The 27,511-nt window shown below is 50.9% G+C and overlaps 1 protein-coding gene across 3 annotated transcripts; it reads right to left on the bottom strand.

The window, feature by feature from the left end:
- Positions 1-311: 311 nt before the first annotated feature.
- ENOX2 (ecto-NOX disulfide-thiol exchanger 2) lies at positions 312-27,511 on the bottom strand. 3 transcript variants are annotated; one of them, XM_058847555.1, is made up of 15 exons: positions 27,432-27,511; positions 18,019-18,129; positions 16,291-16,422; positions 14,467-14,622; positions 13,605-13,811; positions 12,301-12,534; positions 11,259-11,471; positions 9,689-9,795; positions 7,431-7,545; positions 6,656-6,837; positions 6,025-6,132; positions 5,166-5,222; positions 4,196-4,304; positions 3,855-3,940; positions 312-2,623 (listed from the first exon to the last, which is right to left on the bottom strand). In XM_058847555.1, exons 3-15 carry the CDS (start codon positions 16,385-16,387, stop codon positions 2,492-2,494), a joined length of 1,803 nt encoding a protein of 600 aa, XP_058703538.1. In that variant the 5' UTR covers positions 16,388-16,422; positions 18,019-18,129; positions 27,432-27,511; the 3' UTR covers positions 312-2,491. The 3 variants fall into 3 exon arrangements, with proteins under 3 accessions (XP_058703538.1, XP_058703537.1, XP_058703536.1); XM_058847554.1 differs by lacking the exon at positions 27,432-27,511 and adding an exon at positions 26,751-26,789; XM_058847553.1 differs by lacking the exon at positions 27,432-27,511 and adding an exon at positions 22,925-23,100.

Here is a 27,511-nt window from a genome sequence, read left to right as displayed (position 1 = left end):
TGAGACCCTCCTGCTGCTCCTCCAAAGCCTGAGGGTTTGTCCCAGCCCTCCCCAGTGTCCAGCAGGGTCCGGCACAGCCAGGGCTCTGCAGCTGAGGAGCTCACAGACCTCACGGGGTGGATCCACAGCTCAGGTTGTTCCCAGAGGGTTACAGACCTTGGAGAGCCTCCCAAACCTCCACCAACACCCGAACTGGCACTTTCTTACCAGTTAACACCCATGAGCCCCCTGGGGGCCACAGCCAGGCTCCTGGCCCATGGTCATGGAGTGGTTTGGGCTGGAATGAGAAAGAAAGCAGCCAGGCCAAGATCTGCCCATAAAAAATGTTTATTCCTTAAAAATACAGCATTCATCTGCAGGGACACAACTATTGAGAACATGTTTTTAAAGGGTTTCTATCTGCTCCCAGTGCAGCAAGCGCTCAGTGTTGGGAGCAGGGAGAGCAACAGCCCACGAGGGGTCCCAAGGTCAGGTCTCTGTCACCCGTCCCTGGGTGCCACCTCAGCAGCCCATCTGCAGGATGGATTCTCCTGGGAGAAACCTCAGCCCCTCTGGGAAGGCCCTGGGAGAGGGGAAGCAGCAGGACCCCGGGGTGCTCGAGCCCTGACTCACTTTCACAGCACCAGCCACTGCTCCTGCTCCTGCTCCTGGCTCCTCTCCCTCCTGCTGCCCCATGGAACAACCTGCCCGCTCTCTGCAGCAGCCCCAGCCCCCTCAGCCCCCCAGGAGGCGGCTCTGGCTGCCCACGGAGCCCCGGCCCAGCTCGCAGCCCGCGGGCAGCAGGGGCTGGGAGCCAGCGAGTCCCGGAGCCCCTGCCCACCCAGCCCTCGCCTTCCCTGGCTCCAGCTGCTCCAGCCACGGCTGCCCTCGGGGCTCTGGAACCGTCCTGATTCCTCCAGTTCCTGCCCTGGTTTTCCCAGGATGGCTCTCACTGAGTACACACCCCCTGCCCTCTGTCCTGGCTGACCCCAGGGACAGGTGACATTGCCACCTTCCCACCTCTGTGACCGCCCCGGCTCCCCCAGTGCCAGGCTCTGCCAGGGGCAGCAACGAGGAGGAGGAGGAGGATGGTTAAACTGGGCTGGGGGAAGAAGGAGCAGGAAGAAATCCAAGAGATCTGGAGAGACCCCGGGGCCTTGGGATGAGTGGGAAAGGGAGGAGGAGCACAGAGTGTTCTCTCCCAATGGTGAGAGGAGAAGCAGAGCCAGCAGGTCAATTCCTGGCTCCAAGCCTGGTGTCACCAGTGGAACTTTGGGGTTTTGGATGAAGAATTGGTTCACACAACACCAGGTGTCTGTGCCAGGTACACAGAACCACCAGAAATGTCCCTGTACTCACCTGGGCACCACCTTGGCCATGGCACAGGGTGGAGAAGCACCTGGCAGGATGACAGCGGGGCAGGGGACGTGTCAGGAAATGCAACTGGGGCTTCTCCCCCAAAGATGAGGTGGGATCTACAGCCCAAGTGAAGGGCACCAACACCTGGGGCATGGGGAACAAGCAGGAGGGGCTGGAGCTGTGCCAGAGCACTGGGATCACTCTGGGATGTGCAGGAGGGTGTGGGGGATGATGCAGGAGCTCTGCAGGGCTGGCTGTGAGCCCTGCACAGACACCAGGCTGGGAACGTGGGGCTGCAGCGGGCAGGAGGCTCCAGAGGGCTCTGGGCAGGCTGGGCTGGGCTGGGCTGCACCTCTGAGACCTGGCTGAGAGCCTGGCATGCACTGGGAACACAGGAACTGTGCTGGGGAGGTTCAGGAGCAGAGGAGTCTGTGCTGCTTGAACTTGGTCTCCAAAGCAAAGCAGGTGGAGCTGGGTGGTAAAAATCACCAAAAGCCAGGCTGATGTAGCTCTGCTCCACCCACATCCCCAGAAAATCAAACACCCTTCCCATGTAAAAGGTTCTGTACAGACTGACCCAGAGCACGAGTGGCACTGCCAGAATCCCCCTCTGCCCCCACCTCAGCTCAACTGCTAACAGAGAAAACAGCACAAAAAACAACCAATTCCTTGGCTCAGAGGCCCCTGAGCCATCTAAATCTTCTGTTTAAACATACCTTGGTTTTTACTCATAGAAATATCTAAAAAATGCGCTTTTTTTCCCCTTTTGGTGATCTAGAAAGCAGAAGATGCCCCTTTGTTGTTGGTTCAGGACAGTCTGTGGCTGTTCCTAGCAGAAGGAAGGCTGAGGAGGAGGAATTTGGGCACACAAGCACATACAACATTGGCAGAACACAGAGTCGACACGCTGTGCTTCAAAGGGTCAGGCAGGAGCTTTTCCCCAAATATATTGAACAGCACTTGCCCATTAACAAATAACTGATCAAAGGAGCTGCAGAACTTGGAGGTTCTTCCAGTGGTGCTCTGGACTTGGTTTCACTTTTACACTTTGTACCCCGGGGCCGTGGTGTGAGGGAGTGGCAGGAGCAGAGGGAGGAGCATCCCAGCTTTCCTCAGCATCCATATCCCGCTGCTTCCAGCAAGAAGTCAAAGCTCAAGTCATTTTCAAGCCATCAAAGCCACAAAACTTCCACCTCTTCTCCAGGCTGGCCCCGACGCCACTGAGCTCCTGCCGGAACGTGTTCTGCAGTCGTGTCATGAGCACTTCCACCTCCGCCGTGCAGATCTGTGCCAGCACAAAGGAAACAGGACTCAGGGTGAGGATGGAAGCCCTGGAGGCTGCTGATAGCTCAAACTCAAACAGTTACGTGGCTGGAGTTCATCCAGGCTTTCCTGGGGCAGCAGGAGCTGTGTCCAACAGGGCCAAGAGCTGAGGAGGAACCCAAGGTGAGCCCAAGCTCCTGCCTAGCCACACTCAGGGCCACAGGCAGCTTCTGAAGGGCTCTTCCATGGCTCCAAACCACCTTGGATCTTAATTTTTGTGCTCTCTGCTGACCACCTTGGTGAGAATGATGGACAGGGAACAGGGGAAAGATATTCCCCTTCCCTTCCTGTCAGCAGCTTCAAGAAACCTGGTTGTATTCTAAGCACTCCCCCTCCTCCTGCCTCACCTCGGGCCCAAAGATCTGCTCAGGGTTAAAAATACCATCCCAAACTCATCTGAGCTCCTGCAAGAGTCAAGGAGGAGACAGAAGATCTCAGAAGGAACACAAAGGACAAGGGGAACAGCCCTGAGCAGGAGGAGACTGATGCCATAGCACAGGTTCAAGGCTGGGCTCTCCCAGGGAGAACCTTCCAGGAGCCTTCTCTGCTCTGTGAATACCAAAGAGGAAGCTCCAGAAGGCAGCTGAGTGCTATGATGGCAGTTTTATAGGAGCTCCAAACCAAAATAAAGGCAGCTGGTGGCCCCACAGACAAATTCCAAGCTAGAATGAGATAAAAATTAACTCATAAAGATAAGGCTGGAGTGAGCCAGGGCAGGGAGCCACGTTTTCTTAGGAAAGGGTAAATTAAACACTGAGTTATAAACACAAGCAGCTGGATAAGTTCCAATCCCAAGACAGGATTCCCATGCCTGTGGGGCCTCCTGTCCCTGGGGCTCTTTAAGGAAGAGAGAGCTGGAGACCAGGATAGAGCAGAATGAGATGTAATTCCTTCCTACATCCAGGAGCCTTTGCACAGTCGCTCCCATTTACTCCAGAAAGGAGCACAAGGCTGGTGGAGCACAGGAGAACTTGGGGATGTGGTGTGGTGGACCCCAAAGCTGGGCTTTGGCAACCTGGGACAGTGGCAGGTGTCCCTGCCCATGGCAGGGCACAGAACTGGATGGGCTTGGAGGTCCCTCCCAGCACAAACCATCCTGTCATCCAAAAATCCACCCCATCCCTGGTCCTCTTGCAGCAGATTTCTGCAGGGAGTAGAGCCCAGGTCTCCCTGTGCAGCCCCACCTCACCCACCTTGCTGTCCAGGCGCTGCAGGTAGGAGCAGATGTACTCAATGCTGGCCCCAAAGGGATGCACGTGGAGGAAGGTTGAAATTATCCCTGGGGAAAGGAACAGCACAAAGGTCACTGCCACCAGACAAAAACCAGCTGGGAACCCCAGCCCCATGCCCCTGCAGGCAGCCAGGTGTCACCAGGTCACACCCTGAGCCCAGCAAAGCTCCAGGTTCTCCTCAGCCCCAGGATTCCCACCTCCCCTGGGCTAACCACAGGAGCCAGAGGTGGGCAGGAGGAGGGCAAGGTCCCCTCAGAGCAGAGCCCCCAGCTCAGGTCACCAGCACCACCAGCAGAACCCACCAACTAAGAGAACTTCTCGTTCAGATTTCACAGGGCTGTTGCTCAAGGTCTTCTCCACCGGACATTCCTTCTCCTGGCTGCAGGCACAAACTCTGGACGTGCTGCTCTCCTGCAAAACAAACGCCCAGGGCACGTTCCAGACAGCCTGGCACAGCTTGGGCAGGCTCCACAGGACTGTTCTGGTTTTCAGAGTCACTGCAGCCTCACTGCTGGATCTGCTGCTCATTTCCCAAAACGCTCCCAGCAAAGCACAGCTGTGTGCAGGGTGCTGGCTGTGATCCACCAGGTGAGATGGAAAGGTCACCAAGGGCAGCAGATGCCACCCTGCAGCAGCCCTGCTCCCTGGCACCACTCCTGCCCCAGGAGGGCCTTGTTTTACACAACACACTACAAACCACACCATGGCCTTGCCGTGACTCGTTAGGCTGCAGAGGTTTATTTTTTAAATGCCCAAACTGACACAAATGGGGTTAATCAGGTGCCCATGGGGCTGCACAGGGCTTAGGATCAGACTGTCCCTGCCTTGAGTCTGTGGTACTGAATTAAAACACGATTTGGCATAATTTATTATTCCTGACAAACACATCAATGCAAAGACTGCTGCACTAGGAGCTGAACTTGCTTTTATTCCCTGGTTTTATGTGGAATTCCAGTGGCCTGAGAGCTGTGGAACAGCTTCCAGTGACCAGTGAGATGGGTTGGAGGGAGGCCAGTGACGAAGACAGAACGGAATGATCCCCTGGGTTTGCTCAGATTCTTACAGCAGTGCAGTTCTCAGCTCACAGGGCTCAGGCTGTGCCCCAGCAGCCTGAACTTCCACATTTGCTTCCAGAGGAGAAAGAGGAGCTCTGCCCTGTGGAAGCTGCACTGCAAACCCTCAGCCTGCCTTCTGGAGATGCCAGAATCATGGGATGGGCTGGGCTGGAAGGGACACCCTCCACTCTCCCAGAGCAGCAGCTCTTGCACTTACATTCCCCTGGCAGTCAGCTGCATCTCCCTCCTTGTCCTCTTCATCTGCCATGCTCTGCTATATATGGGCAAAGAAAGGAAAGATTACTGATGAAAATCTGTTATTTTTGTTTTGAAGCTCCTGCTCTGATGATTGCTGGAATACACAAAACCATTTTTAGCTAGTAGAAAGGAGTTTATTATCTTCCCTATCTCCTGGCACAAAAAAAGTGGGAGTAAAGATGGAAAGAGATAAACCCAGTATCTGGCTCTGTGGGCCAAGGGGGAAGTGCTGCCTCATGCTTCTTGTGTAATTGTGTCTGTGCTACAGAGAAAAGGACCAGAAAAGTGTAGTCATGCCCTGACCCACAATCAAATCAGGATCAAGCCTGAGAAGCAGCACTATGGATTTCTGTTTGGAATTCTGCATGGATTTCTCTTTAGATTAAACCCAGCAAGAATAAAAATATTAAAACACTCACAAGAACTTCCAGTTCCAAAGTGTTTTATGGAGGGCAGATCAAAATGTGCTCCTAAACCACAGCTGTAAATATCAGTGTCTGATAACTGAGACCTTTTTTCTTATCTTCTAAAAGCTCAGGCTGCAGAAAACCCCGTTCCAGCTGTGATACCACTGTGCACTGTTCAGTGACAGCCCTATTTTATTTATACACTTGCTGAGATTGTCTCACAGGTACATGAAGCAACTGCAGGTCCATTCCTGACAGGCAGCCTGCAGCTTCACAGGCAATTTTTCCTCACTTTCCAAGGACAACTGCTCCAAAGCAGGGCTGGGCATTCCCACCAGGAGTGCAGAAGGACAGATGTCCTTCACCACAAAACCCAGGGACTGCAGCAAGGAAGACCTGCACAGCACATACCTGCTCCTTCAGGTTTTCTAGCAACGTTTCTATTTTCAGTTTGTCTTCTTTCACTTTTTCCAACTCAGCCTCTCTCTTTTTGTACTCCTCTTGGACTTTCAAAAGATGCTGGAAGAGAAAAGATAAACTCCTAACCTGCCTTCCACCAACTATTGTTCCAAGACCATAAAATTTAGAAGGGTTTTTCCATGAAGACCAGACAGACCACATTTAAAGTATAAAACAAGAAGGATCCACAGTGTAGCTTAGAAATGCCTTCATCCATTAGCACAGAAAAGAGCACACTTGGGGAAACATGGGGCAGTAATTCCATCCCCAATGGATGGGATTTCCCACTTCCTAACTCAGCTGATTATGGGCAGAGTTGGTACTTTGGAAGTCACAGTAAAGAGCTCACAAGGAATCCATTAACTATGGATTGCTTCCATGGGATTTATCAGCTCACACATAATCCCTGGTATCAATATTTGCTTTGGGCTTGTTTTACCAACACTGGACACAACAAAGTTTGCTCCCCCCTGCCAGTTTGGATCCTGCTAAAATCCAGAGTGTTTTTCCACGCGTTTCTGCCACCCACCCCAACCTCTTTCCCCTGCAGCACGGTCCCAGCTACGGAAAATTCCAGGCCCACCTTCTGCATGCCCTGCAGAGCCTGCTGGAGGAGCTTCATCTGCTGCTCCTTGGTGGTGTCCTCATCCCTGGAGGCCTTGCCCTGCTCCTGCTTGAGCAGCTCCACCTCGTTGCGGTAGGCGTCCAGCTGCCAGCGCAGGCTGTCGTTCTCCTCCTTCAGCGCCTCCACCTGTGTCACCAGCGCTGGGGACAGCACAGCAATCACACCCCTGACAGCAGGGAACACCCTGGCTGCTCCCCCACCCTGCACAGCACCTCCACCTGTGTCACCAGCGCTGGGGACAGCACAGCAATCACACCCCTGACAGCAGGGAACCCTCTGCTCCCCCACCCTGCACAGCACCTCCACCTGTGTCACCAGCGCTGGGGACAGCACAGCAATCACACCCCTGACAGCAGGGAACCCTCTGCTCCCCCACCCTGCACAGGGGCTCCACCTGTGTCACCAGCGCTGGGGACACACAGCAATCACACCCCTGACAGCAGGGAACACCCTGGCTGCTCCCACACCCTGCACAGGGGCTCAGCACCCAAAGGAATGGCTCCCTTTTGGGGTATCACAGGGCTGGAGCTCCTCTGCTCTGGAGCCAGGTGGGAGAGCTGGGAATGTTCACCTGGAGAGGAGAAGCTCCAGGGAGAGCTCAGAGCCCCTTGCAGGGCCTGAAGGGGCTCCAGGAGAGCTGGAGAGGGACTGGGGACAAGGGATGGAGGGACAGGACAAGACTTCCCACTGCCAGAAAGAAACCACTGTTATGAGCTGTAAAAAGGGATTTTACCTGACTCTTCTGTTTCTTTCATCTCTGATGGATCTTCTATTTCTTCATCAGACATTTCCATCTCCTCCTCTCTCCGAATGCCCATCAGCTCATCATTGTGGATGTTACGGATCTCCTGGGGTTCAGAAAGCAGAGGGGGTTTCAATAAAGATTTTGAGGAACAGGTTGGCTGGGTGAAAACTTCCTGCAATCTAGGTCTGCAAAACACAACTCCAGGACATGATTTAAGAACCGGCACAGATTATTAGATCAAGGGCAATATCCAGCACAAGTCACTCTATCAGTGCTACTGGGATTACTGACTCTTCCATCTCCCTCCTGCTCTTGTGATGAGGCAGCTCAGCCTTGCTGTGCAAACCACGAGGAACTGGAGTCAGCCCTAATCCTCTGGAGCCAAAAGTCCCAACCTGAGCTGGGACAGAGCAAACCAAGCTACAGCTGCACCCCTGCATGTATAGGCACCTCCTCAAGGTCACCCCAAAAGGCTGAGAGACCCTTTAGCCAGCATCTGATATCTACAATGAGGCAAGAGACAATTTAAATTACACCTAAAAATGTACCATGTACTAGCAGCATTTTTATAAATAAAAAGTATCTGCCAAAATCTGTACCAAGAAGCTGCATCTTGTGGCTTCCACCTTCCTTCCAGAGCAGTCCCTAAGCTGGGGGAGAGCAGCAGACCCAGCCTGGCAGCTGAAGTGCTCCTGAAAGAGTCCTCACAGTGGTCTCACAGCCTCTTCCCACTGGGAGAACTTACCTTGGAATACAAGACAGCTCCAAGAGGAGAGAGAGCTCCCACCCCAGCCACAGCCAGAGATCAGAAGGCGGGGAAGAACAGCAGCACCAGGCTCAGAGTCAATCTGAATCAGATTGCACTTGGCTTTCCAGGTGCAAAAGAAACCTTGGCTCTCTTTTAGCTGCTACAGAGGTTTGACTCAGTGGGACCCGGCAAGTCCCAGAGGTACATCCTCATGGGGAGAGCCCAGCTGGAAACTTCCCAGCACACTGGGGCATTTAGAGTGCTGCAGTGTGGTGGGGGATCAGCCACCTGCTCAGAACCAGCAGGGACCCAGCTGGGCAGGATCCAGAGTCTCCCCAGGCTGCAGCTCTACAGGAAGGTGTCCCGGACACCCCAATCCACGGGGATCACAGACCTGGACACCCCAATCCACGGGGATCACAGACCTGGACACCCCAATCCACGGGGATCACAGGCCAGGACACCCCAATCCATGGGGATCACAGACCTGGACACCCCAATCCATGGGGATCACAGGCCAGGACACCCCAATCCATGGGGATCACAGGCCAGGACACCCCAGTCCATGGGGATCACAGGCCAGGATCACCTCCAGCCCACAGGGATCCCTGACCTGTGGATGGATCAGCAGCTTCAGCTTTGCTGAGATTCACTCTGGACGTTAAATAATCTTGTCAAGGTGAAAGACAACTCCTGGCTTTGCTGGGATAGACTTGCTTTCCAAGTTTGTGCTGAGGAGCAGACAAATCCAGAACCACAGGGAGATTTACACTAGGGGTAAGGCATGACAGCCGAGGGGGATAAAACCCCACGAGACTCAAGAAGGCCCAGGACAAACATCTCCCCACCCATCACTTCGCAGTGGACACCCTTTCTGTACCTCAGCTTCCCTATTTCTGACATTCTGCCTGACTCCCTCAGCTGATTTTATCAAATCTTACTGGACTGAGAACTCTTCTTCCTCCTGCAGGAAGAGCAGTGGGAGCTACAAGCTTCCTTCCATCAGCTCCTTCCTGGTCACCATCACATTTCACCATGTCACTTCATGGGATAAACACACAAACATGACAACATGCTCCCTTAAGCCTTCCAGGCTGTTCCCCTGCAATAATTTCCACGTCTCAAGGTGGAAATATCACATAAAAATGTGATGAAAGATTCTGATGAAACTCGGAGTTGTTTTTTTTTTTTAACATCTCTAGAAATCCTTCTTGCTTTAATATTAAAACCAGCAGAAAAATCAACATTTATTATCATTATTATGACTATTATTGTGCACAGCTTCCATCAGCAGACAGGTCTCAATGTATTGCTACTGGTGACACAAATACCAAGAGAAAATTCATTACCTGTACCATGAGAGCCTCCTGAGTGATTCCCACCTCACACTGTGAAGGAAGGTGTTGTTATCCACGCGAGCATCGTGCAAACCCAACATCAACATCCTGACAAGCAAGAGACCGTGCTGGAGGATCTAACACAAGAAAAGATTACCAACCTCTGCTTGTTTGCACCACACGCTGATGTTCTTACGCTGAGCTTTCGTGAAATGGTCCCAAGCCTTTTGTTTGGAGGCAGAATGGTACACGGCCACTATCTGCTCGACTGGAGTGGCAAATCAGCAGCAAATCGGGCCCGAATAGCATCCAGAGAGGGCGAACAAGAGGAGTAAAGGAGTAAAAAAGTGGAATCAGGCAGGTGGTTTGGCTCCCCTTTTCTCATAACACTGCACTGTGCTGACGCTACGCTCAGGGAAGGGGCTCAGTGTCTGGAAAGAGCCTGGTGGGCTTCACCAGACCAGTGCCAAACACTCAGAGCAACGACCAGCGGGGCCACGGGCTCTGCTCTCAGCTGGGAAAAACGCAGGACACGTGGAAAAAAGGCAGCCCAGGTGCTGAAAAATATCCAAATACGCTGTGTGAGCTGGCTGGGAGTGTGAGTTCAGAGGGCAGGACTCACCTCTGAAATGGGGTGATGGGCTATGAGCAAGAGTGGGCCTTTGGGCAGTGCCACAGCCTGTGTGAGCTACAGGAACAGGAGCAGGATCAAAGGCACCAGCCACCAGCCTTTCTTGCTCCTGGCATTTATTCCTCCTGCATCTCTAGAAAATCCAAAGGATTTGGAATACACAAAGTACTTCTCCTTGGCTGAGAGCTTACCCACAGCACAAAGCACATCCACTTGATTTTTTCTATGCTTGTGATGCAGTACCCATAATTCTCAATAAATATACACACACATCCCTGCTACTTTACTTAGAGTAACCTAAGAGTGGCTGAGATATCAGCCTTGGTTTTAGAGAGTGGAGTTACACACTGGTCTCTATTTCTACTTACTCTGCAGTGCTCACTGTATGTCCCTCTGGACCGTGCGCCCGTAGTTTTTACCATTAACAGAATTTAAAGAAAAAGAATAATCTAAAAAAATCAAGTAACAGCTAAAATCATTATATACAAAACCAAAAGTTAAGAATGTTCAAAAGCTAGGCAAGGGACTCAAGGAGAATTAGTACAATTGTGGAGAAGCTAAAATATTAAGTAAAATATTCAGATTTACTAATGTAAGGATGTATAAGAGGCAAGGAACTGTTGTAAATCACATCCTGGAATTAATACAGTCCATGCCTCCTCCTTGATTTTCTGCTTTTATAAAGTACTGGGATTTGAAAGACCCAGGGTCTGCAATAGGGCTGGAAGCACTCTGCTGCTCCTACCTTTGGCGAACAAATCCTGCACACTTCGCTGAGGCACCACATTCCCAGGAACTTACCTTGGCTGTGCACAGGAGGGATGAAAGGATGACACAACAGTAACAGGTGATAATTAAGAATAAAGGAGCTCAGAATTCATTCTCTCCTCCCCCCAGATGTGGACTCTTCCTCCAGTAAGAAGCACCACAGGGGATTTTTGCCAGGTTAGTGCCACACGACTCCACATCAGCCAGAGCTGCACAGAAGCAGTTGCTGCCACTTCTTCCCCACAGCCCTTTAAGTGGGGCCTCTCCAGACTCCACAAATTAAGTCATCCCTACACCAGACAACCGACATCCAGCGTGGAGACACTACTCACACTGCACCAGGATCCCTGAGAGAGCCAGTTTGAACTTCTCTTTAGCCTCCTCCATCTCCTTCTCGTGAGCCGCCTTCTCGTTGACGAGCCTGCGGATGTGGCTGTTGGCTGACTGGATCATGGAGTAGAAGTTGTTGGCAGTTCTCCTGTTCACTTCCCCACGTTCTATCCAGGTCAGCAATGTCTGGATGGCTTCCAAGAACTTGGTGTCATCTGCAGCAAGAAAGGACAACTTTGCACTTCAGCTCTGGGGTGGCTTGGGCAGCTTTCAGGTCCTTTCCCTGGAGCTGAACTGCTCCTTCCAAGATCAGCGTCCTTCAGGTGACTCGTCACAACTCCTGGGAGCTGGGAAGGACCTGAACACGTGGCTGAACAAAGGAAGGCAAGTCCAGAACCAAGCTGATGGAGAAAATCCCCTGCTGAGGTGCAGCAAGAGGAGGAACGAGCACTAGAACTTACTGGAAAACTTCCCGTCTACTGAGATGGACGTTTTTGTGAAAGGAAATGACCTCCAGCTCCAAAATCATCAGGTCATACATGAACCTCAGGCTTCCAACAAGGTCTTACATTAGTCCTTCCAACCTTAACCAAAATTACCTGGAAGAAACTTGTACTCAACAGTTTTGATTTGCACAAGTTTGCTGCACCCAACAGCTTTGGTCAGCCTTGGGAAAATCAGATTTAAGGGAGACCTCGTCACTGTGTCCTGGATGGGGCTGTGAAGATGGAAACTCCTCTTTTAGAAGGGAGTCATGTGGAAAGGATGAGGGGGAACAGGTGCTCCTGGGGACAACATTTCACAAAGGCAGCACTGTGAAAGTGCTGGACTCCCCAACATCTTCAGGACTGGGCTGGGCAGAGCGTTGGGCCACCGGGTCTAGCCCGTGCTTTTGCCAGGAAGGGTCGGGCCAGGTGAGCCCTCAGGTCCTCTCCATGCCGAGATCCCACAGATACACTTCGAGCGCGGGGTTTTTGGACAAAAAGCAGGAGGATGGCGACAGAGCTGCTGAAAACAAAGCTGTGCCTGCCCAGCCCCTCTCACCTTTGAGCTTCTCGGCCACCACGCTGCACTCGTGGTCGGAGTAGTGGACGACGGGCGGCGGGGAGGGCGGGCGGAAGCGCTCCTCGGCCAGGCGGCGCCAGTGGCGCTCCTCGCGCGCCAGCATGCGCTGCTTGCACTCCCACTCGTACAGGTCATCCCTCGCCTGGGCAAAGTCCACGTGCAGCCGCCCCGTGTCCTTCTTGTCCGTGCTGGAGCCCAGGCGGATGCGGTAGCCTGCGGGAGGGAGGGGCAGGGGCACTCACCTGGGGCTCCCGGGGCTAAAGGAGCCCAGAGGGCTCAGCTCCGATGGCTAACGGGGAAAAATCCTACTAAGGCAATCCCACCAGCCAAATAAAACCCCACCAGCCAAATAAAACCCCACTAACCAACTCCACCAGCCAAATAAAACCCCACCAGCCAAAAACCTCACTAAGGCAATCCCACCAGCCAAATAAAACCCCACCAGCCAAATAAAACCCCACCAGCCAAATAAAACCCCACTAACCAACTCCACCAGCCAAATAAAACCCCACCAAGGCAATCCCACCAACCAAATAAAACCCCACTAACCAACACCACCAGCCAAATAAAACCCCACTAACCAACTCCACCAGCCAAGTAAAACCCCACTAACCAACCCCACTAGCCAAATAAAACCCCAATAACCAAATAAAACCCCACTAAGGCAATCCCATCAGCCAAATACAACTCCACTAACCAAATAAAACCCCACCAAGGCAATCCCACCAACCAAATAAAACCCCACCAACCAAATAAAACCCCACCAAGGCAATCCCACCAACCAAATAAAACCCCACCAACCAAATAAAACCCCACCAAGGCAATCCCACCAGCCAAATAAAACCCCAACAACAAAATAAAACCCCACTAAAGCAATCCCACCAGCCAAATAAAACCCCACCAACCAAATAAAACCTCACTAAGGCAAGCCCATCAGCCAAGTAAGTCCAGCCCACCAGCCAGCAAATTAGGAGCAACTGTCCATTTTTTTTTTTTTTTTTTTGGCACTATCTTTAGAATTAGCTGGACACTTGTCCATGTAAGATGGGAAGAGACTCTGCACCTCAGCCCAATGTTTTGTATTTGTTTTCAGGTGACAAAGCATCACTGCCTTTCTCTCAGGAGCTGTTTTCATATATTTAAGTAGGAATGCAATGGCAGCAGAAGGCAAACTGACACAGCATCAGAGAAATCTGCCCCAAATTCTGTTGTTCTGCCTATAAAGGCACCACAACAGTTCTGCCCCAGAATTTTAAGGTTCCCTCTCAGGCAAACACACCCACCAGACAGGTAAAGTGCCTTGTCCACCATGAACTCCTCAGCAAAGCGGATGTGGCAGAAGTTCTTCTTGCTCTTGCGGATGGCTATGACCTCCCCACACTGCTCAAACACCTCCATGATGATCTGCTCCGTCCCATTTTCCGGTAGGCCTCCAACAAACACAGTCTTGCACCCTGGGGGCCTCTCTCTCGTGGCTGGAGGGGGCAGATCTGGAGAGAAAGCAGAGCAGGTCAGGTTTTGGATTGCCAGCACACATTCCTTCCACCTGCCCCTTCCTCCTGAGGGATGACCACACCTTCCTGGCCTCCTCCAAACACACACCTGGCTACACCACGCTCAGATTTATGGGGTGGATCCACAGCACTGCTGAGGTGCTGGATAAAAATAAGCACATTCACCAGCATGTTCCCAAAAAGAAGATCTTGTGAGCATGGAGCCCTCTAAACACTCCCCTGAGCTGCTGTTAAAGAACACAAGCAGCACCAGGAGCTCCCAACTTTATCATGGAAGGTGCTACAAAATCACACCTTAAAAAACTGCCCTAATGCAAATAACACATAAAAAACATACTCAGGGGATTCCCTGTGCTGCAGCTGCAGACTTGAGCTACACCCCACACTACACACGAGCATCAAACCATGAAGACTTCAAACATTCAGTGACTGGAGCAGCTTTCTCCCCAGTCCTTATCAGTCTAGCAGCTGAAAAGGCAAACACTCAGTGACAGGAACAGGCTTTTCCTGCTGCTCTGTCACCCTCTGGCCAGCAGTGAGTCCCAGGAATGTCCCTTTTGTCACCCACACCTGGGGTTTGCAGGAACAAGCACAGGGATACCCTAGAGAAACAGCACAAGCAGACAGTTACGTGGGTTGGGTGGGAACAGAGTGCAGCTCTTGCAGTGGATGATCTCCTTCACGGCCGGCATGTCCGGAGGGATGGGAGGTGGGACAATCCCCAGGCCTGGCATCATGGGGTTGATTGGAGGGATTCCAGTCATCATTCCAAGAGCAGGATCAAAATCTAAATGGGGGAGAGAAAAAGGGAGTCAAGTGGGGGAGTGGAGTCACACAGTGACTGGGAGCTCTGACAGCAAACGGGGAACGCTCCCACGCGTGCCGGTGAAAATCAGGAATGTGCCAACATCAAACTTTACATCTGTGCCCTCAAAATAATGTTTTAAAACTGTTTCATTGCTCATTGCCACAGTCAAGTTACTTTTCTCTGTTAACATAAATTACTTCCTTCTCTCCTCTGTAAACACTGGCTCCCATCTTGTGTCCAACCCTTTCCTGAGAGGATTCTCCACAAAAGGACACCTGGGACATATGGGAACAGTGGAAAACCTGACTCAGCTTGGTTGTATTAAGTAGTTCAGCAGCACAGACAGTTGTGACACAGGCTTAAGGGCATTAGGAAGAATTTGTACGTGGAAAAGGTTGTCAGGCATTGGAAGGAGCGGAGTCCCCAGCCCTGGATGTGGCACTCGGTGCTCTGGGCTGGTGACAAGGTGGGGATCAGTCACAGGTGGGACTCAATGACCCTGGAGGTCTTTTCCAACCTGAATGCTTCTGGGATTTAGGGCATCATCTCACCAAGCAGGCAAGTGCAGCAATTGCAGCAGCTAAGGACCTGCCACATCAGACACAGCAGAAACACAGATCTGAGCCAATCCTCTGCCACCAACCGGCGCTTTTGGAGGAAGGGACAAGAAATCTTCCTGTTCCAACTGTGAAACGTGGATGGAGGAGTACATGGGAATTGTATCCTTATCCTGGGATAGGCTTGTGTTGATTTTTCCTTCATGGAAGAGTGTCAGCAGGAGAATGACACAGAAACACCATTTCCACAGCAAAGCCAAATGTGAAACAAGGCCTTGGGGACAGGAGAGAACTTTCTCTATTACTGCTGAGAGAGCTGGGGCTGTTCAGACTGGAGAAGAGAAGGTTGTGCTGTCTGCCAACACAGATATTCCCTCCCCAGGTGAGCAGGCAGGTCTTATGGCAGGGAGAGTTCTTAATGCAGCAAAGCACTGAACAGTCAGTTCCATTCAGGACTTTGATGTCCAGCATCCTGCACTGCTGGGAAATCAGGCACAGCTCAGCTCTGCTCCTGCAGGAGCTCTTTCATCCAGACCAAGGTGACTCAGCCATGCAAATGTATCTCACACTACAAGGTGGTCATTTCTGGAGCAGAATCCTCCATTAATTTCTGACATATCCATTTTGCTATCCCTTTGCTTTCCTCTTCACCTTCCTCCCATCCTTCCTTACCAGCCAGTTCAGTTTAGAGTAACATGTTCCTGGCTATCACTGGTTTCCTGACCTCTGTGTGGCACTCTCCTCCTCCTGCTCCCCTGCAGGATACCTGGGGGTACCCCACAATAACAATTATTTGCATTCAAAAGCATGTATTCTCATCTCCTCTCAGTTCAGGCCTCTAAATAAATCAGGTGCAGCGTGAATGCGTTTCAAACACAGCTCAGTGCTGGGAGTTCAGCCGAGCCCAGGCTGTTCCCAAGGAGCTGGGAGCTGAATTCCCAGAGCTGTATCCCCAGAGCTCCATTCCCACAGCTGTATCCCCACAGCTGTATCATCTCCACAGCTGTATCATCCCCACAGCTGTATCATCCCCACAGCTGTATCATCCCCACAGCTGTATCATCCCCACAGCTGTATCCCCAGAGCTCACCAGGCAGGAGGGGCTGTCCTGTCATGCCCATGGGAGCCATGCCCAGGTTGTTCATGGCGGTGGCCCAGGCGCTCGGGTCGGACATTGGCAGTCCCATCAGAACGGAGTCCAGGCTCAGATTTCTGCCACCATCTGTTGAGAGGAACACAAGTGATTAAGGGCTTAGAGCAGATCTCAGCTCTGCCCAGCGAAGCTCTGCAGTGTCAGCACCCAAAACCAGAGCTAAAGCCACTCTCAGGGAAGAGCCAGGAAAAAAAAAACAACCAGGACCTGGAAAACACCTGAAAGCACCTCAGTTATGGCTCACCCACTGCAACTGACAGCTCCAAGGGGCCTTGAAGGACCCTGATTAAAGGTAAGGGGATGCTGATTCCCCACAAGAGATTTAGGAACAAAGGACACATCCAGCAGGTATAAACTGCCAGACTGCACTGAACTGAAGGGAGCTGTCCCAGCAGGATCCTCCCACTGCCAGCGCTCTCCCAGCTCATCAAAACCAGCACTGAACGGTGCTGTCAAGTCCCTGATCCTCCTTCAAGGATTTTTATCTCTCAGTTGGACTTTCTCTCTTATCCTGCTGCATTTCACCCTCTCTCTGCAGCTGTGGGCTTTGCTCATCACCTTCCTTCTGCCTCATCCTTCCCCTCTGCACCTGGAACCTCCCTAGGGAAGTTCCCGACTCATTCCCGCACACTGCACAAGCAGGCACCACATTTCCCCAGTCACACTGCTGGGATTGCAGTTTTCAGCCACAAAAATGGATAAGACACTTGGGTTTTTTTGTGTAGAATAGTTTAATTTTTATTTACATAGTTTATATTACTAATAGAAGGTCCCGTGTTTTATTTTAATTGGTTAGTAATTTATTGAAATTTAGTTTATTGGTTGGAAATGGATTGTGTACATGTTTATAAAAGTTTTTATAAGTTTACATTTTTGTATATTGGGAAGTGGACATTTTGCATGGGTAGAATTTTCTTTTTTACAGGTGTGAGGTTTTTTTTACAAGAATAGATTGTTGTGTAAACTGATTTTCATTTTTATAGCTCTTTTCTCATGGGATGCTATCAGGCTAGATGTTAGCTTAGCCAGAATAACAAGGCCTGATTTTACAAGGCCTTTCCTTCCTAAGGTTTTACCTATTGTAACAGTTTTCCTGCAAAACTCCTTGATCTGACATTACAATATCATACAGTTCATTTAACACTTTGTTTTTATGACATTATCTTAAATGTGAATGTCTCCAGTCAATCAGCCTGAGCTGCCTTATCCTGCTTTTAATTAACCATCATGATTTTAATCTTGAGGTTCTGTTCAATTAGGAAAATAAATCTACTGGGACAAGTATAGAGAACCACAGAAGGGTTTGGGTTGGAAGGGACATGAAAACCCACCCAGTGCCACCCCAGCCATGGCAGGGACAGCTCCCACTGTCCCAGGCTGCTCCAGCCCCAATGTCCAGCCTGGCCTGGGACATTCCAGGGATCCAGGGACAGCCCCAGCTGCTCTGGGCACCTGTGCCAGGGCCTGCCCACCCTGCCAGGGAACAATTCCTGCCCCATATCCCATCCAGCCCCGTCCTCTGGCACTGGGAGCCACTCCCCACTGCTCTATCCCAGAGCCCAAGCCTGGCTCCAGGCACAGTGGTGGGGCTCAGCAGCAGCAGCAGCAGAGCACAGCTCCCCCTGCCCAGCCTCAGGACTGTGTCCTGCCAGCAGTGGAGCTCACCTGGGGGAATGCTGCTCCTCTTCCTCTTCCCCGGGTCACTTCCATCCTCAGCCGGGCTCTCAAGCCCCAGGGACTCAGTGCTGGCAGGGTCAAAGGACAGGTGGTTTAAACCTGAAAGAGAAAAGCACACTTAGAGACTTGACTTACACTGGTTTGTGATGCTTCTGGATCACTGGAGTGAGAGAAATGCCCGGTTCCAGGCACAAGCAGCACACCAGCCCCTGAAGGAATCCTGACTCCTGGCCCCAGCTCTGCCTGATCTGAATGTTACACAATAAAATATTACTCACCAGCATCAATTCCACCACCCACACAAATCAAACTGCCTGCCAGAGTAAGCCAGGGGCGCATCTTCCCTGGCTTGAGCAGCATTTCAAGGCTGGAAACTCAAAGGACAGGATTTTTCCCTGTTTCTTCAGTCCAGGAATACATTGTTAGGAGCTACTCAAGCCCCACCAGCTGAGAACTCACCTGGAGTGATTTACTACCAAAAAACAAGGCACAACTTAGAACATCTTCAAAACAAGAAGATGCTGCTGGAATTTTTGTTCAAGGAGTCTGGCACACAGCTGCTCCTGGTCACAGATGTGAGAGGGGCTCTGGGATGCAGATCCCACAAAGGGGAGCTCCAGAGCTGCACCCTCCTGTCAGGGAGAGCAAGAAGGTCTCCTGTGAACCTCCTTCCTCCAGCCTGAAGACATGGGTCCAGTGCCCTGAACTCACCACTGAGTTCCTCCCCCCACCTTCTGTCACAGTCAGCACTTGCAGGGATGAAAGACCAAAGGAGCACTGAAATATTGAGTTTGATTTGTCTTTGTCCCAGCAAATTCACCCTGAACAGCCAACATGGAAAAAAATAGAAAAAAACCCAAACAAATCTTTTCTGTGGACCCATATAAAGTGATAAAAATAAGCACATTTCTAAGGTGCTCTGTGTTCCCAGGGGAGTCAGCAGAACCACAGGAGCAGCAACCATGACGATTATCCCATGCCAGGGCACTGATGGGCCGAGGCATTTGTAGCAAACCTTCCTCCAGACCCTCTGCAGCGCTGCCATTTCTGTTCCAGAGGATCCCACTTCCAAGAACTTCACAAACATGGCTCTTGGGTCTGGCTCTAAATAGCCAAGTGGGTGCCTGGAGGGCTCCTCTCCGAGCCACTGAAAGGTGAGAACGCAAGGAGCAGCCAAAAAACCAAGGACTATTCAGCTGGCAACAACAATAGTCACGCCCGGCCATGCAGGATGCCTACAATGCTGTGGCTTAAATATTCCAAAGTCAAAATATCATGGAGGTCATGAGGGCTCAGGAAAACAAATCTGAATGCAGTAGGTTAAAAATAGAGAGGTTGTGCACAGGGAAGACAGCAGGAGAAAGGAAAAGGAGCAGTTCTAAGCTTACATTGGCATTATCCCTGAGATAGAAAAGGCAAAACTGAACTTGAACGAGTTTTCCTGCATTTGGGAATGGGGAAGGATGGAGAGAAGCAGCAGGACAGCCGGACCCTGGTGTCTGGCTGAACACAACACTGGGGAGACACCTGGCACTGAGCAGCACCTGAATGGACACTGCTCCAGCACTGCTTCCCAGCCCACTGGGGAACACAGGCAGCCACTCACTCCAAGGATTTCCAGCCCCAGTTGGAGCTGGGATGCTCAAATGTCCCACCATGTCCCCAGGGCCAGAAACAAAGCAGCCATCAGCTGGAAGGCTCTGGGTGGAGACACCTGTGTGACCTGCAGTAGGAGCCGTGTCCTCAGGGCCCACCAAAACAGGACCAGCCACCATCCACCAGAACCTAACAACAAACATGGAGCAGAAAAGCCACTGGGAAAGCTCTGCTCTCTCTTCATCACGATGGAGAAAGAGCAAATGTCCCAGGAAAGCAAAGGGCAGTATGGAAAGTGGGAGATGGAATCCGTAAGAAAGGGACCTTGCTTGCAGCTCTCTTGCAGCACATTTTGCTCCAAAAATTAATACAAGCCACATAGAAGATTCCCAACACAATCTGGAGTAAGAAACCCCTCATTATGTCAGATTTGCCACCCTACACAGGATAAATGCCATGGACAGCAGCCAACTTTCAAACCAACTTGCCTCTCTCCTGTCATCCCAGCGAGCAGCCAGAGCTCCAGCCACACCCTCTGGGTACAGAGAACTCAGAAGAAAGCTGAAGCTGCAGAAAATCCTCTCTCCTGGGCTCTGAGCAGGATAAAAGCTGAAAGGCTCAACCAGTAGAGCCAGGAGGCACAAACAGGAGCATCTCTCTGTCCTTTGTGCCAACCACAATGAGGTGTCTGTCCTTGGCCATTCCAAGCTGCTCTGCTCAAGAGGGAAGGCACCAGCACAGGAGCAAACCACAGGGGTTTGTTGTAGTGAGCCAGCCTGGGCCTTGGTTTGAAAAGACAAATGTTTGCTAAGGAAGGCAGGAGCCTCCCTTGAAATGGAAAATGTACACCCCCTCCCTCTGAATTATTATGATTTTGAAATTAAGGGGCTCTCAGGCAAAGATATGGGAGTAGGAATAACAGTTCTTTACTAGGATGTATAAATAATAAAAAAACCCCTACAACTTAATAGGAAAATGAAAATAAAATACAATAGTACAAAAAGCACTGCCAGAGTCAGAATCCAATGTGATACTCTGCTGGGCAGGGTGTTGGTAGCAGTGGGATTAAATGGTGGCTGCAGCCCTGGAGTGCCAGATGTGGCTCTGGTGAAGCTGTGACCCTGTAGAAGGGTGCAGTTTCCCTCTGAAGGTCCAGAGCTGCTGTAGATGGCTCCTGTTTTCCTCTGGGAATCCACCAGTGGAAAAAAGGCTGCCTGTGGTGTTCCAAAGCTCAGATTGTAGCCAGGTAGGAATGCTTGGCTCCTCCCCCTGGCTGGAGCATCTCCCAGTGGGATGATGGAATTTTCTCAGTCCTGCAGTGAGACCCAATGGATCACGGAGAGCAGAGATCCCCCTGGAGGGAGGATGGGTCCTGGAAGGGATAAAGAACACTGCCCCAGCTGGTTTTAGCAGCTGGTGATAGAATACATCCCTCTGGTTACACCTTGCATTGCAACCCAAGACACCTGGAAAGGCCAAAATCAGATTTTTGCATTTGCTGGGAAATGCCACACAGAAGGTAAGGGGGGAGGAGATCTGGGTTTCCAGCAAGCGTCACAGCTGGTGTCAGCACTTCCAGAGCCATATGTGGCACAGGTGTCAGTGTGCCCTTCATCTCCCTCTTCCTATCTGCAGGGATTTTCAGAGGATTCCATTTTTAAGAGTGAGACATGAGGCACTGCCATAATGCAGTGACTAAACATTTAAAAATAAAAACTTGGGCTAGAAGATTCGTCAGCAGAAAAACAGATCAGGGGAAGAAGGGGGGATGCTGAAAGATGAGCAGAAGGCACCTCTGAGCAAGGTCTCTCCCACAGCACAGCAGGTCCTTGTGGGTGGTTTTCCCCTCTGGAAATCAGTGCTGAGCTGTGATGGGAAGAGTCCACAGCTTCCCACTGGCCTAAGCAGCACTGCCAATGCACAGCCCCCTGTCCCACGGGGCTGGGATCAGTCCAGGTCTGTGCTGGGGCTAAAATCAGCTGCAGCTTCCACAGCACAGCTTCAGAAAGGGGCTGGGGGGAGAGGAGAGATCTCAATGTTCCAGGCATAAATCTAGGGAAGTATCCATCCTCACTGGGTCCTGTGCCAGACCCGGGACAGCTCTTGGTTTTCCAATCCTACTAACAGAGCTGGGCCATTGCCTTAATGACCAGGGGAAGAATAAACCCCAAAAAGCCCCCGAGGCCAACTGAAAAGCCCATTTTAAGATCATTCCCAAGAGCTGGAAACACTGGAAATCACAACCAAAACAAACCAAAATGGGATTGTGCAGCTCCTGTGCAACGCTCCTGGGACCATTTACAAACAACCACAGGACTGCCACCTCGGGATTTGGGCAAAATGTTCCCTGCTGGGTTCGGGAACATTCAGTTCAGTGGTGGCACGAGCTCTGCCACAAGCCTGGCACGGCTCTGGGGTGAAGCCTGAAGCTCCAGCTGCAGCCTCACTCTGCCCAGGCACTGCAACAGCTCTCCTGCCACCCAACCAGTTAATAAACAGCAGGAACATAAACCTCTGCCCCAAAACTCAAATTACAACTATTACCAGCTACTCCGACACTGTCACACACATAAAAGCCTTTCAATGATACTCAAAAAGCCTGTGCAGGCTGCTGCCTGGCTGGTCGTGTTTTGGGGTGTCCTGGAACCCTCTCAACTACTCTGGGTCACACTTTGGGGTGCCCCAGGTCCCTCTGAACCCCTCAGGGGTTTTGGGATCCCCGGGGCTCCTCTGAATACATATTAGACTTCTCTTACTGGGCATCAGGGGAACTCCAGAAATGGGCTGACACAGGCTTTACTATAAATATGGATTTACCTTTTGCCAACATGGGCAAATACAGGGAATAAGCAGTGCTCAGTCTGAGCAGGGTGCCTGTGGTTTTGGGAATAAACTGGATTCTGGATACACTGTGCCATTGATTACACAGTGCTGGTTTGAAGCCCTCAAGAAATAAACTTGAGAAGACACCAAAGTACACCTGCAGCAACCAATTAGAACACGAGAGAAAAGAGACCAGCAGGGAAGGGAGAGGAGAGGGATACCGAAACTTTGAAGTTACATTTTGATCCCAGTCATTTCCTTTTGGAAACTAATTCCCAGGTTCAAAAAACTACTGCTGGGCTCGTGCATGTTCCTCTACCACAGTCCTGGCTTAATTACCACTGGTAGAGCTCCCCAGGCAGCAGTCTGAGGCGGGAGCTGGCTAGACACACTGATGAGAGCAGCACAGCTCTGAGAGTGACCTCTGCCAGCTCCAGATAATCCTGCAGGGCAGCCCAGACCCCCCCCGTGTTACCTGCGAACTGCACGAGGAACATGGCACGATGCTCATCGTAAGGCAGGAGCTCACACAGCTCTCCCACTGCTCCCAGCTTGGCTTTGTGGCTGAAAATCCCGGTGCCAGGCTGAGCTCCCTCACTCAGCCCCCAGCACCAGAGGAAAGCTGGGACCCAGTGAGAGCAGAAGTGGCCTGGGGCAGGCAGGACAGCCCAGGCTGAGAGGCCAGGCTGGCACCCAGCAGCTCCACGTGTCACCATCCATCTCCTGTGACTGACACCCATAGGCACATCCCAGGATGCAGGGAATGGAGGTGGATGAGCAGGTGGGGAGGCAATTAACAGCCAGAGTGTCTGAATTTGCCAGGGATTTCATCCATCACTGCTCTAAGCACTGGCACGCAGCTCAATAAACCCTGTTTGCATGCCCGAGATTAGTGGCCTTTGCACTGAAAGATTAATTCCTGGTAATCCTTGATGGTAAGAGGCATGCTGCTCGCTTTCCTTGATTCTGGAAGCTTGTATTTGAAAGAAATAAATTAATTTCAGGCAGCTAATTATTCTAGCAGGGCTCTATAAAACCAAGAGACACAAAGAGCCCCTTCCTCCTTTGCACCCGAGAGCGCAGCGGTCAGCAACCCTAATCAGGAACACCAACCTGCAGAGTTTTCACAAAAATACAACCACAGCAGCAAAAATAGGGGGATTTGACCAAATCCTGTATGAGCTGTGCTCTTCACTCGATGTTGTAACCCAAAACAAAGGAAAAACCTCCTTACCAGCACGTGTGTACACACATGTCACCAGCAGCGACCTCACACAGCCCTCAGTGCTTCCCAGCAAGGGAACCTGCCATGCCCACCACGCCAAATTATTAAAAATTCCATGGAATGCTTTCAGGATGCTCACAAGGCTCTGCCAAACCACCCTCCCTCTGCACACACATCTAGGAATTCTAAGCCTGGGATTTCCAGGGGGTGAGCTGCTGCAGCCCAGTCCCATCCCTTTCTGTCCTTCCAGACTCCCTCAGCACTCCTGAGAGCAACACCCAGCTCAAATGCCACCCCAGAACAATGCTCAACAGCTCCTCTTTTCAGAAATATCTATTTGAAAACCCAGGAGAAGGAAGCTGATGGGCAAAGGGATGCAGGACTAACTACACAGAGCTACTGGGGAACAAAAAGAGGGGGAAGAAGAAAAAAAAAAAAAGAGGAGAAAAAAAGGGGGAGACACAAAGAAAACTCCAATAGAGCCAGCAGTCAGGATCATCAAAAACTCCCAGTGCAAAAGCTTGGGCTGATGGGCAAGAGAGCCTTGTGGAAAGCCAGCACCAGCGTGAGGAGCTGCTGGCTGAGAGCAGAGCAGCTGGACGGGATGGACATGATGGAACTGGAATAATGTCAGCAGAAAAGTTGGGGATTAAGGGAGAAATCTCACACCATCTTTGGAAGGTGTACAGAATACCTCAGTAGCAACACCTGATCTTTGCAGCGACTCGGTGATTGAACCTCATCCCTGCTATGAGCTCCAAACACATGACCTTCAACACAGAAACCTGACCTCGCCCCAGCTCCCACACAGCTTTCAACAACTCAGCTCAAGGGCCTTTTTAATTAGATCCTCAAAATTCCTCAAATGAGCCTTGAAGAAACAGAGAACCCAACCCCTTGGCTTCCAGCACAGGGAGGAGTACAGCTGGAGTAGGAAGGAACACAAGTTGGAAGGACAAACTCCTACCCCAGGCCACCTCCATCCTTTCCCACCGTTTCAGGGCTCTGCTGCAGCTTTCTGCAGGAGAATATGGAAAAATACAATGGCCAATTAATGTAACTCCAGGGGAGGTAAGGATGGTGTAGACTAACGAGGAGCTTACCCAAGGATTAATGTTTGTATAACAAACACGTGGCACTAAAGAACAAAAACATCTCCCCGCAAGGACGGACGTTACTGGGAGCAGCACACAGCACCAAGACACGAGGAGAACAGAGAGTAAAGCACATAAACTAAAGCAGCTCCACATAAACGCTCAAGGAAGCAAATAAACACATGTGCAGCTACAAGTTGCAGTCCAGGGCTGTGGGACAGCTGCAGCCCACGGCAGCTGTGGGCACCAGTGGCCCCAGAGCTCCCCATGCTGCCCACAGAGCGTCTGCTGTGGATCCAGCAGAGCCCAGCCACACATGAGAGCCTGGCACAGAGCACAGCCAGGTGCATCCCACCTCGGGGGAATGCTGCCACCTTCACCCCCACCCTTCTGGAAACTCGCTCTTGGAGTTTATCATTTCTTTATATGCAGCCCATTTCTCCTCGTGCTGCTTTCTCTGTGTTAAAAATAACAATATTGCATTGTCTTTTGCATTTATGTACTAGCCTTTATGTGTTGTTATTGGTCATAACTATCTGGATATGGTAAAATTTGTAACTCCTTTCAGCTGCTCATTAGTATAACACAATTAGCTTTGCACTGTATAGCCCATAGAAATAATCATGTGATGAATATATTATATATGTTATATTATACTATAATATAAATAATATATAATAGATATAATAGAAAATATATATAATAGATAATATATAATAGAGAATATGTAATAGAGAATACATGTAATAGAGAATACATGTAATAGAGAATACATGTAATAGAGAATACATGTAATAGAGAATACATGTAATAGAGAATACATGTAATAGAGAATACATGTAATAGAGAATACATGTAATAGAGAATACATGTAATAGAGAATACATGTAATAGAGAATACATGTAATAGAGAATACATGTAATAGAGAATACATGTAATAGAGAATACATGTAATAGAGAATACATGTAATAGAGAATACATGTAATAGAGAATACATGTAATAGAGAATACATGTAATAGAGAATACATGTAATAGAGAATACATGTAATAGAGAATACATGTAATAGAGAATACATGTAATAGAGAATACATGTAATAGAGAATACATGTAATAGAAAATACATGTAATAGAAAATACATGTAATAGAAAATACATGTAATAGAAAATACATGTAATAGAAAATATATATTTTATATATGAATATATTATATCTATGTCCATATACCTTATAGAAATAAATATGACTATATTATACCTATGCATCCTATAGCTTATAAAAACAGTGGTGTGATAAATGTATTACATTGTCAGCCTTAGCAAAACATGAAATGTTAAAATGCTTCTATGTAACCAAGAGAGTGGTGTGAAGCAATTATGTTGTTTTTCCCACATCTGACCGACCTCTCCAAGCGACAAGGTAACAGTGACACAAAGCAGAGCGCAGGGGAAGAGTTGGAGAAGAACTTGTTAACTCCTCCTTATCAGGGAATTGTGAAACAACAGGATGAATAAATAAAATATATTGACCGGATCTACAGGATGTCGTGCAGATAAGTCAGCATGTAAGGCCAAACAAAAGAGTTTCTGCAACATCAAAAGCTCCCAAGAACGTCTGAATAATGTATGAAACACATAAATATGTACAGAGCTCTGTAATGTAACAATATATAGGTAACACTGTCTAAATCTGCCGGTGTGTTCTTTGGCCAATAGCCAGAAACAGCCCAGCGCTGGACACTGTTCCTTCTCACCCCCTTATTAAACTGTTCAAAATCCTGAAGAGCGAGCTGTTTTTCACAACAGGATCACTGGGATTGAAAGAGACCTTCGAGCTTATGCAGAGCCAGCAGCAATAACCCCTAAAACACATCCCCGAGTGCCTCTCGGACACCTCCAGGGGTGCTGCCTCCACCCTGAGCAATTCATTCCAAGGCTCTGGTGGGGAAAGGATTGGTGTTAATTCCTCACCTGAACCTACCTTGGCACCACCCGAAGCTGTTCCTTCTCACCTTGAGCAAAGAGAATGTCCCGACCTGCGGCTGAGCAGAGCCAGAGCTGAGCTGAGCCCCTTTCCTGGTGCTCCTGGTGCTCCACGCCTTTCCCTGCGCACTCCCCATATTTCCTGACATCATTTTAATGTTCTTTTCGAAGTGATTTTAACTACCGCTGAACCCAAACAGCGGCCCAGACTCTTCCCACATGGAATAAACTTTGGCACGCAGCCTCCGCAGCACCAGACGGCCCCGGAACCCTGCGGGTGTCCCCGCCGGGCTCCCCCCGAGCTCCTGATGGCTCCCGCCGGGCTCTCCCCAGCCCCGGGCCGAGCTCCCGGCAGGTCCGGCCGGTCCGGAGCGGCGCTGGAGGCCGCCCGTGCCCAGCGAGCCCCGCTGCCGGCCGGAGAGCGGCCCGGAGGCCGAGGGAGAGCGGGGCGGGCGCTCCGCACGGCCGGGGAGCGCTCCGGGCCCGGCTGCGGCTGCCGCCCGCTGCGAGCCGGGGCTCCGGGGCAGGGCGAGGCCGGAACGGCCCCGCTCCCCGCAGTCGGGCCCTCTCTCGTTCCCCGTTCCCCATGCCCGTTCCCCGTTCCCGTTCCCATTCCCCATTCCCCGTTCCCCTCTCCCCGTTCCCATTCCTGTTTCCCGTTCCCGCTCCCCGCACTCACCGCCCGCCCGGGCCCGGCCGCTCCCGCACGCGCCGCCGCTTCCGCCGCACGCCCCGCCCCGCCCCGCGCGCCCCCGCCGC

This window comes from Poecile atricapillus, chromosome 12 (assembly GCF_030490865.1).
Source record: "Poecile atricapillus isolate bPoeAtr1 chromosome 12, bPoeAtr1.hap1, whole genome shotgun sequence".
Taxonomy (NCBI): Eukaryota; Metazoa; Chordata; class Aves; order Passeriformes; family Paridae; genus Poecile; species Poecile atricapillus.
This window is presented reverse-complemented; position numbering and strand designations above follow the sequence as displayed.